The sequence below is a fragment of the Myotis brandtii genome, unplaced genomic scaffold (assembly GCF_000412655.1).
Source record: "Myotis brandtii unplaced genomic scaffold, ASM41265v1 scaffold1579, whole genome shotgun sequence".
NCBI lineage: Eukaryota > Metazoa > Chordata > Mammalia > Chiroptera > Vespertilionidae > Myotis > Myotis brandtii.
In genome coordinates, this window is record NW_005355750.1 from 92,634 (window position 1) to 104,230 (window position 11,597).

Sequence of the window (11,597 nt, forward strand, 5' to 3'; positions counted from 1 at the left end):
GGGGGCGGCACCCCAACTCCCCAATCGGCCCTGCTCTGAGCCTGACCAGGGGCTGCACCTAAGGATTGGGCCTGCCCTCTGCCACCCGGGTGTGGGCCTAAGCCAGCAGGTCGTTATCTCCCGTGGGGTCCCAGACTGTGAGAGGGCACAAGTGGGGTTGAGGGACACCCCCCCCCTCGCGAGTGCTCAAATTTTTGTGCACCAGGCCTCTAGTATATATATATTTTCAGAGAGGAAGGGAGAGGGAAAGAGAGATAGAAACATCGATGATAAGAGAGAATTATTGATTGGATACCTTTTGCATGCCCCCTACTGGTGATCGAACCAGCAACCCAGGCTTGTGCCCCCACCAGAAATTGAACCATGACCTTCTGGTTCACGGATTGTCACTCAACCACTGAGAAAACCAGTGTTGTGGCTGTACCTGACCTTGTGGTTCTTATTATGATTCCAAGACGCCTTTAGCAATAACCATCAGAAATCTTTGAGGTGGATGCCTTAGCTCAACCACTTAAGGCACTTGCATTACAATAATAAAAGTCCAACTGTCAGGTGCTTACACACTACATCCTTCATCTAATCTATTATCAAATCCTACTTGTTAACGTTTAAAGGTGCTGATTAGTGACACCACTCTCATTTCTGAATTCTGGAGAATTTATGAAATATATAAAGGAACCAGGAAGGAATCCAAATACTAGCTTTATTACTGGAAAATCTATACTAAAAAAGTATGGATTGGATTTTTAGTCAAAAAAGTTTTTTAAATTACTCTCCCAACTCCAAGTCTAAAATGGAAACCCCTTTTAGGGAGAAGTGTGTAGGCTACATGCAGAATAAAAAAGACCTCCTTCTCACATTCCTGTAGATAGCCAAGAGAGAAAAGCAACACTTGAATACTGTCCTTTGATGAATTAGTTCTCCCCAATAGAAGCAATTAAAGCATCAGATCCTTTCTCAAGAGTCTAAGATACTGATCTAAGATGGCATTGGATTAGGTGGAAGCTACACTCACATCCTCCCAGAAACAAATTGGAATTACAACTAAATTATAGAAAAATCATCCCAAATAACTAACTAAAGACTAGCTGGAGAGCCTGGCCAGCATGGCTCAGTGGTTGACCTTTGACCTATGAACCAAGAAGTCACCAGTTCAATTCTGGTCAGAGCACATGCCCAGATTGTGGGCTCAATCCTCAGTTGGGGGCATGAGGGAGGCAGCCAATCAATGATTCTCTCTCATCTCTGTCTCTCTCCCCCTCTTCCTTTCTCTCTGAAATCAATAAAATCATATTTAAAAATAATTTGTATGCTATTAAAAAAAAAGGCTGGCTGGAGAGAAGCCACATGAAGACTGATAGAATATATGGAGGCAGGAGAGAGCTGGTGGGGCTCACACAGGCTACACCTGAAGTTCTGGAGGGATATCTCAGCTGTGGGGGAGGGGGCATTCCCCCTGAGAAGTGTGAGGTCTTAGAGCACCAGAACCAGGGAAATGCACAGACGTAACAGCCATCTGTGAAAGGCAGTGGAAGTTTCCTCTGCATGGGAGAGACAGCTTAGAGGAGCAGGCACCCTCTTAAAGGACCAATGCACCAAAATTTTGTTCGCAGCCACTCATCCTAGGCTCTGGTAGAGGGAGGGCAGAGTGGACTAGAGCCATGTGAGGAGAGTCTGGGGTTGTTGTCTTTGGGGAGAGAGCTGAAGAGTCAGCCATCAGGATCCCTACGCTGTCATTGCTGTACATGGCAGAAGCCATCTTTCTCTGGCAGAGCATTCCCTTCCATGCCCCAGCAACCTGGGGGGAAGCAATAGCCCCACCCACTGGATTGCCTCTTGCTCCACTATGTGGGAGCTTATGCCCTGCTGAGGTGTACAACTGGAGGCTCTTTCAGTGACTATGCCTAATAGGCAGCCTGGAGGTGGAGGTAGGTCTCTGGGTGCTTTGACTGTGTGGCTTGGCTGCTTCATCCTGAGAGGCTAATTAAAGCGCAATCTATAGATTCTTTATGAGGTTCCAGCAAAGCAGGTTTAAGAGAGCCTATAGGATTAATTACTATTCTTATTGTGTTCATGCTGTGTTTCAATAGAATCTATTATGCACAGTTGTGGATATTAGATTCTGGTTCCGTTAATTGACTTCAAAGTTTTATTTTTCACCTATGAACTGAACTGGATTCTGAATTTTTCTAGTTTTCTTAGATATTTAGCATCAGCCCTCTAAACCAATTTTTCTCCCATTTTTTTGACTTAGAATTATTGAGATTTATAACATGATTTTTCTCCACTGGGGTACAAAGCCTACTTGTGCTCCAGGGATATTGCTTCTTAACAACTCTAGAGACCATCGCAACCTCCTTCCATGCCCAGGCCTCATTGATCCTCTTACAAAAAGCAAAGATCACTTGGCTCTGAATGAAAACTTTGCTTCTCTTCAGCAGGACACCCCTTCTCTTAGAGAAATCAGAGCCAAGAATCCTTGAAGTGGGAATGTATTAGGCAGTTAGACAGGCAAGAGCAGAGTAGAAAAAAATAGGCTATATATGGAAGGTCACCAGGGCAGACAGCCCTGAGCGACTAGCAGCAAACAATTGTGTAGTGGTAACTCACCCCTAGGGTGACTTTTCCTTCCCTAGCTTATCACTAGTCATATGGTTCAGACCCTTCCCTGAACTTTCCTCCCATGGCATGTTGGTAGTCATGTGGTAGACCCCCTTAGAGGAGGAATAAGGAGGCTGGAGAATAGCTTTAAACTATTCCCATACAAGCCCTTGCATGACTACTCCTTTAAGTGTTCAGAACAATAAGGTTCCGACTTGGCATCAAATGATCTTGGAAGTAGAACCTTGGGTCTGTTGATCACAGAGTTTTGGTCAAACTAGAAATAGCATCTAAGCCTCAGTTGTGTTTCAGCTTCAGGTGCAAAAGAGCAGCAAAGCCAGGTGGGACAACGCCATGGCTGACATCAGGACCAGCTGTGATGACTAGTGACCCCTCCCTTGGTGCCAACCAATCAGTAGAGACCACAACCCTGAAAGACACACCTAGAAAGCTGACGAATATTTCATTAATGTCTTCCCTGGGATCTACCCTAAGACCTCTGCTTTTAGAGAGCAAATAAAAAACCTTGGGATGGAAGACCCATTTCTCTCTCTCTCCCACGCCTGTACTTTTCCCCACCCCCTTCTCAGATGTGCTCTTTTTCTCTGGAGCATGCCCATGCCTTTTCCCCCTTTATTCTTCCCCCAGGCACATTACCTTTGCCTTTCTTTCTCCTTAGCTCCAAAGGCCACTTTTTGCTTCTGTAACTTATTTCCTGAGCCCATGCAGCCCACCTGGCTCACTTTTTCCACAGCTCACTTCTTGTACCTCTGTTACTTTCTAAATAAACTTTTGCTTGTATTTGAGTCTTGTCTCTCAATTCTTTCTTAGCCAGAGCTCAAGTACTGAGGTTGCTGGTAACATTCTGCTGTTGTTCAGCTGTTTACAAGTTCATTTTTATTGATGAGTAGTATTCCTCTGTATGAATGTAATACAATTTATCTGTTGATGGACATTTGGTTGCTTCCAGAGTTCACCTACTATGCATAAATCTGCTATAAATGCCTATATGCAATGTTTTTTGAGCATATGTTTTCATTTATCATGAGTAAATTCTTAGAAGTGAAATTGCTGACTCAAATGGAAAAATCTATGTACATCCTTATAAAACCTGCCAATTTCTGTTGAGAAGTCTATCCTCTTTCTTTACTATATTCCTCTGTATATAATGTATTTTCTTTCTTTGGCTGTTTTTAAGATTTTCTCACTATTTTTTAAAGCAACTTGATTACTAGTATGATACACCTCAATTGTGTGTGTGTGTGTGTGTTGATATTCATCCTGTTTTGAGTGTATTAAACTTATTTAATATGTGTGTTTATGGTTTTCATCTAATTTGGAAAAAATGTAGTCTTTTTTCCCCCCAAATATTTTCATGGCCCTTTAGGGGCACTCCATCTTCTATATATAAACCCAGTCAGTAGCCTGGAAGTATGGATGCTGTCTATAGTACTTGAAAAAAGTTCTCTGTTGAATGTCTTTGACTGTAGTCTGGCTTCTAGTTTCTCATTTACTCTGGCCTATCTGCTCTCAGAAAAGCATATTACCTCAGATTTGTGTTATTTACTTGCTCCACCAAAGAGGAAGCTGTGGGTCCCCGTTGAGCCATTGGTGTGTTGCTGTGGTGTCATCTTGTGTGCTTGCTGCTTTCATCATCACTGGAGTTGGTGTACAACTTTCCTTTCTCTGCCTCTTGCATAAATTCCTTTTTTAGTGTAGTCTAGTCATGATTTCTATACTAGATGTGTTTTTGTTTACTGTTAATCTATGTTTTTAATTTTTTAAAAAAATATATTTTATTGATTTTTTACAGAGAGGAAGGGAGAGGGATAGAGAGTTAGAAACATCGATGAGAGAGAAACATCGATCAGCTGCCTCCTGCACACCTCCTACTGGGGATGTGCCCGCAACCAAGGTACATGCCCTTGACCGGAATTGAACCTGGGACCTTTCAGTCCGCAGGCCGATGCTCTATCCACTGAGCCAAACCAGTTAGGGCTATGTTTTTAAATTTATCTGCAAGCTAGTGCTTGTTTTATCAGTGGCATTTTACCTGATAAAATGTCCTTTTCTCAGAGGACTGTAATGTAGTGGTTAACAACAGTATGGGTTTGAGTGCCGTGTTACCTAGATCTGAATTCCAGGTCTAGCATTCTCTGTGGGAGCTCAGGCAAGTTTTTAACTTTTCAAAAGACTTGTATATGTTATTTGCAATTTGTGAAGATTAAGCAATTTGTGTTCAGTGCTTAGAACAGTGCCTGGCATACCAATACATATTAACTTAATGCTTTAGAGGTATATTTTTCATAATGCTCCAAGGTGTATGGTTAGGTTACTTGTATTAATTTTTTTTTTTTACCAAGAGGTGTCAGGGTAGAGTGGGGGCATACTACAGATCCAACAAGGGATCTGGATAATTAATCAGATACAACCTGTCAGATTACCTTGTTAGGAAATAGTCTACAAAGCATACTGGTCAGCCACTTTTTTCTTCAGCCTCTTCCAGTTGTAATGACCAATGCAACCTCTTACAAACTCAGCTTTGCTTAGTTTCTGAGTTGGCCTGATTATATTACTTTGGTTATTAATTTATTGGCTGCTTTTGCAACTCTATAAATAATATATTTGTTCACTGATTTTTGTTATTTTTAAAGCACATACATATGTGTACTTATTGATTCATAAAGTACACATGTGTACTAATGTATATAATACTAACATTATACATCTTATGTAAAACATATTACCAATAAAAGATACAATATAAGGATACATGAAAATATTTTCTTCCTGTGCCCCTGATGGGTTGTCTTGTACATCCCATGTTGGACACCACTGCCTTCAAAAACCTGATCTTCACAAGAGTGACTGTGGTGTCAGAAGGAATGAAAAGCTCTTGGCCCATGCTTAGGTAAGTGATACCTTGCTGAGCTGTCCCCCACTTGCATAAGGATACATGAAAATATTTTCTTCCTATGCCCCTGATGGGTCGTCTTGTACATCCCATGTTGGACACCACTGCCTTCAATCCTGGTCCTAGAACAAAAACCTGATCTTCACAAGAGTGACTCTGGTGTCAAAAAGGAATGAAAAGCTCTTGGCCCATGCTTTAGGTAAGTGATACCTTGCTGAGCTGTCCCCCACTTGTGTTTAAGTTAGAAGTGTGGATTGGGTGTTATCTAATAATACTTTACTCGAAGTCTCCTGCTTGAGTAACCAGAAGAATCATGTGGAAATGGAGCTCCGTTTTTAAGGGAATAACTCATATTTTATTTACTGTGTCCTCCTCTAGGGGACACTCGGGTGCACTAAGACACTGAGGACACACTGCATCTGGAATGACACCTATTGAATTCAAGCATGAATGAATAAATGATTGAACAATTGAATGAATATGTGAAAAACATTTTTAAGCCACAGGAAAAACACAATTAAGGTGTGATTCTCACTTGTCTGTAAAACATCTCCCTTGTTAGAGGTTGTTCATTTATTTTTTGTTATATCTCTATTAAAATGAGAATGATTTGTACCTTTTGTCAGCCACACTTTTATGTTTACCTGGTTAAAGTGTTAGCACTTAATTATATATGACATCCATGATTTAGTGCCCATGTATTCTAGAGGGGCTCAATTTAGTCAGTGAACTTTTACACGATTCTGACCTTTTTGGGCCAAGAATGGTCTAAGATTATGTCTTCTTTTCTATGTGTCCCATGCATTAATTCAGGTGTGTGTGTGTTGTTGTTGTTTTTCCTCAAGGAGATTGTTCCTATTTTTAAGGTCCTTTCTTGATGTTTGCTCTTTTAAAATATTTTGAGTGTGTGACTACTGGTTTGTCATTTTTATGTATTAACTTTTTATAAAATTATCTTAGAACAAAGAATGAAACAAAAATCTTGTAAAGTACTGAGTCTCTGTCACATTTGAAAGAAAACCTCTTTCATCTAATTAGGAAGACACGGGAGACAACTTCTACTCATCATCTAGGACATGCTAGGATAGGTGACTTTTACCTATTTAGCCACTGCCTTTTCCCAAGTGTGGAAGAGTCCCTGGAAAATAGTAAGTATATTGTGGAATTAGTGAAAGACAATGTTCCTTGCTGTATTCCTACAGTCTACAAAGTGTATAGCATCATAGTAGATGATCACTAAATTTTTATAACTGAATGATTAGTTTTATTTCCATCTCCTTCCTAGTTCTGGTTTTTCATCAGGTAGTTCCCTGTTATGTTTATTTTCTATATATCCTTTTTTAGGTTCTATCATCTGTATGAGTCCAAAAACTCTGAGGGCAAAGGAACAGTTTCTTTGCTAAATTTGGACCATAAGATTTGAGGCTGAACTGTTTCTTTCACTTCAGAGCAAAAATTCACTTGTAAGACACTGTGGGACAGTCTTCAACAAAGGCCATCAAAGTGAAAATGACAAAAACCAGTAACTTGTGGTGTAGAAGAGATTGCACAGCCTAATAGAATGGGATGCTCTAAATTATCTACAGATTTTTCAAAAATTTATAAATTTTCAATAACAGATATCCAAGATTCTTCACTCTAGCAACCCTCTGAAGCTCACATTCCATATACTTACCTCCATTTCTGGGCTTGGTTACTGCAAGTTAGTTTGATTATCTGAAAGGGTTGTCTGGTCAAAATCTTAATGGATTTAGTAACTTGATTTGATTTATATGTCACTTTTTAAATGCATGTTTGAATTTCTAAAAATTTTGTTTTTACTTCAAAGAACTAATTTTTTTATCATGTAGTCATTTACAGCTAAGAAGTTTCCTTTTAGAACTGCTTTAGCTGTATCCCACATATATTTGTATGTTGTATTCCCATTCTTATTTGTCTTAAGATTTTTTTTTATTTCTCTTTTGATTTCATCTTTGACCCTTTGATTTTTCAGTACCACACTGTTTAAACTCCACATGCTTGTGCATTTCCAGTTTTTCTTATTATTGATTTGTAGTTTCATACCATTGTCATTGGAAAAGATGCTTGATATGATTACAATCTTATTACATTTATTATGACTTGTTTTGTGGCCTAACATAATCTATCCTAGAGAATGTTCCATGTGCTCAACCACTGAGCCACGCTGGCCGGGCTATTTCAATCTGTACTTTTTTTTTGCAACCAGGTGTTATATAACAATAGACATTTATTTCTCACAGTTCTGGAAGTTGGGAAGTCTGAGATCAGGGTGCTAGCACAGTGATGGGAAGACAAAAACATTCAGTGCATGAGAGTACAGTAGATGAAGTCAGGGACCCTGATGGTGACTTTATCACAGGATGTCACACTTTCATTTCCTTTGCAGTAACAATACTATTTTCTCTCATCTATGAAAATTTTGGAATTTAATCAATAGCTCCACCACCTCTTTCTCAACACCAAAACAAAGGTTTTTGTGTCTCTACATACAATGTAAATACACTGTGTGCATTAAAAGCTTTTGATCATTGGTCACATTGTCTTTTACCATTTGGCCGCAACGTACTAACTACAGAGGACTTTCCGGAGCAGAGCTTACCTCAAGCATGTAACTGCCTTGAAAATATAAAATCCAGAAAAAGAGAAAAATGAGAGCATGTTCATTAATATTTTTTCACTTGTAAACTTGTATTTTAGACTCTTCTTTGGAGTAAAACAGGCTCTTCGACTGTTTACAAGGCAATTTTTGAGTTGTAATAGCTCCATGTTTTTCTACTGTATCCCCGCATTCAAGGTTGGCTGCCACAATCAGACAGACAGAAAGTGCAAGCACCCTTTTTCTTACATCTATACTGGAACGTTAGCAGCAACAGCAACTGTCCCAAGTCTGTCAGATGCATTCAATTTTTATTAGGTATAATGATTATTCTGTTGTGGTACTGCTAATTTTTATGTTTAGATAAATAAAAATAAATTGAATAATTCCACACGATACATAATTACTGATCTCAAGATACTTATGGAAGTTTCTACTTACTGTTTTTGGATGTTGCTTTCTCAACTTCCTTTTTTTTTTTGCTCCATCTCTCAGAGTGAATCAAAGGGAACTCATCTTTAGAAAGACTTCTTCTTTTGAGTTGTGTCTTTTATATTGAGAGCTTTATAGTCTCACCGGAATAGTAAGACTGATGTTTAATCTCAAGTGTTTCTGAATATATTATTTTATCCACAGAAATATACCCTGGAAAAAATATAAGAGGCATCTGTTTTTCCCAAACACTGGACAGCAAGAGAGTTAACACACAATGGGGCAAGAAGGATCTCAAAATAAACGTGAGTACTTCTCTCTTTTCAATTTTAAAGAAGCAGATAAAATTATGACTAAGATTTAAAAATAAAATTGATAGTTGTAGTTGTGAAGATTGAAAATGATGATATGGAGAGGAGAAGGTGGAAGAAAATGAGAATGACTTTGATGAAGAAAAAGGCTATAAATAGATTCTAATACACTGGGAAACAGAAACTTCTTGGTAAAACATAAATTGGGCCAAGAGGGGAGTTAAAGTATATAAAGTATAAAAGAAAAACGAGATGGAAGGGAAGAGAGTAATTTGGGAAGGTTCTTTTAAAGGAAAGTGAGAAAAGATATAGAAAACATACTGACTAAGGCTGTTCCTGAGGCTTTAACTTCATCCCATTTTATGTTTTATTAAAGTGACAAAAATGGATTTGTTTTATGAGAACATTAAATAATATTTTGAGAAATATATAGAGCATTTGCAGAAATATCTTATTTTAAAATTAATGTTTCACTTTCTCTCATCACCACACCATGGCAAACTTCAATGGACCATAATGAATGGTGGTCCTGAAAAAAACCTTTTTTTATGCAACAATAGGTCTTGGAGATTTCTTATGACAGTACATACTGATATACATGACTATTTTAATTGCCATATAGAATTCTATCATATGGATTCATCATAGTTTAAAATATCTACTATTGACAATACATATATAAGTATTAGGTTTCAGTGTTTTCTCTGTTTCCAAAGTATTCCAATGAATATCCTTTAATAGAAATAAATTTAGTTATTTCTATAGGACAAATATCTAAAAATGAAACTTGTAAAGTATATGATTATCTAACCACTATGTTGTATACCTGAAGCTACTACAAAATAATACTGAATATAAACTATAATTTTAAAATGAAATTATAAATAAAAATGAAATTTTTGTGGCAAATATAATGCATTTAAAAATTGATAAATGTTGCTAACAATCTGTCTAAATGGCTTTCTAATTTATAGTTCACCAGTAGCATTTATTTTCTTACCTAAGATGTTATATTTTTAATTTACTTTAAAAACTCTGATATGTGAAAAAATCATAGCATGATATTTTAGTTTACATTTCTCTGATTGAGCATATTTTTATTTGTTTAATGCCATTTATAATTAATTTCAACAAATTAAATTTTCATCAAATTTTTGTTGTTTTCTAATTAATTTTAAAAATTCTTTATACAGTCTGGATATTAATATTGTGACATAATTTTTTCCAGGTATTCCTTTTGTTTTAATATTGTTATATAGAAATTTTAATGTTTTTAAAGATATCATAGCTTTATTTTTTAATTTTAATTTTTTATTTATAATCCTCACCCAAGACCATGCTTAGAGAGAGGAAGGGAGACACACACACAGAGAGAGAGAGAGAGAGAGAGAGAGAGAGAGAGAGAGAGAGAGAGAGAGAGAGAGAGAGAAACATTGGTGAGAGAGATGTGAGAGAGAAACATCGACTGGTTGCCTTCTGTATATACCCTAACCAGGGAATCAAACCTGAAACCTTTCAGTGTACAGGACAATGTTCCTACCAACTGAGCCGAAGTTTCAATTTTTATGTACCCAAATTATCAATGTTTTACAATTTTTGAATTTTGTGTCTTCCTTATAATAAGCCTTTTCTATTAAAAAAGAGCTTACATTTTATTTATTTACTTATTTACTTATTTATTTATAAACTCTGAAATTGACTTATTCAGGGAAAATTTTTAAGTTCTTCTCCACATCTAAAATATTTTTGGATGATCTCATATTTAGCTTGTTCCTTGATAGAATTAGTTTCCTTAGCTCTTGGGGCTGAAAAGGGGGTAACCTATTTATCTTTCTTTTTGACCTGGTAGAAGGAGGCCAGCATTTCACTTGGGTCATTGCTATTGTTTTCATCTCACTTCTTGGTGCCTGCTTTATTGCAAATTGTTTGGGTAAGTTGTTAGCAAAAGTAGAGTTCTCCTTGAATTATTTCCCTAAACAAATTTTATGAAGTTGTGCCAAACATTTTGTTATCTTTACTTTCCTCAACATATCATCCTATAATGTCTTCAGGGTCTTGGATTTAAAATTCAGAGCTACATGCTAGATCTGCTATTCTTTGCTGCTGCTGCCTTGTGTTGGGAAATGAAAGATAGAATTTAGACCCTTATCTATACATGTGAAGGCTGGTGACCAGTAAAATCAGCCCTCATTTTGGAATAGGATTGCAAAGGGCTGCCTTGTATGAGTAAAGAGTAACCACCAAAAAAAAACAACTTTCAGATGGACTTTTAAAAGCCTGGCTTTAAAAAGAATAGTTGGAAGACCTGTTATTTCTGATATCAAGGCCTTGTATAAGGTTATTGTCAGTAAAGTATTATAAGTGCAAATAAAAGCAAATAGACCAAAAGAAAAGAATAGAAAGCTTAGTTACAGATTCTGCATATATAAGTTCTTTATATAAAACAGAAGGGGTAATTGCAGTGTTATAGGAAAAGGATAGTTTTATTCAATTAATGGTGTAGATACCATTGATTATCCATATTTTAAAAATGAAATTGGTCTCCTGTCTCATATCATGTACAAAAAGGCTCATAAAACTGTAGAAATATCCCAGTGTTCACCAAAAGTCACCACTCTAATACCAAGTCTAATAGAAAAATATGCTTAAAAGCACATGCACTAAAGGTTTGAAAAACTACTCCCATAAAGCACAAAATGGATAATTATATATATATATATAT

The 11,597-nt window shown here is 37.1% G+C and overlaps 2 protein-coding genes across 3 annotated transcripts in view; both read left to right on the plus strand.

Annotated features, from left to right (window-relative positions):
- The window catches only part of LOC106725376 (C-type lectin domain family 6 member A-like), a 14,582-nt gene extending 11,413 nt beyond the window's left edge, over positions 1–3,169 (plus strand). Inside the window, exon 4 of the mRNA XM_014536241.1 lies at positions 2,914–3,169. Within this exon, the coding sequence (XP_014391727.1) occupies positions 2,914–2,963 (50 nt within the window). The 3' untranslated portion in view covers positions 2,964–3,169. The remainder of the gene's footprint in view (positions 1–2,913) is intronic.
- A 5,459-nt stretch (positions 3,170–8,628) lies between these two features.
- CLEC4D (C-type lectin domain family 4, member D) overlaps positions 8,629–11,597 on the plus strand; it is a 7,356-nt gene continuing 4,387 nt past the window's right edge. Inside the window, exons 1-2 of one of the 2 annotated variants that reach the window (XM_014536238.1) lie at positions 8,629–8,869; positions 10,725–10,805. In XM_014536238.1, the coding sequence (XP_014391724.1) occupies positions 8,842–8,869; positions 10,725–10,805 (109 nt within the window). In that variant the 5' untranslated portion in view covers positions 8,629–8,841. The remainder of the gene's footprint in view (positions 8,870–10,724; positions 10,806–11,597) is intronic. The other variant, XM_014536239.1, reaches the window with a different exon arrangement.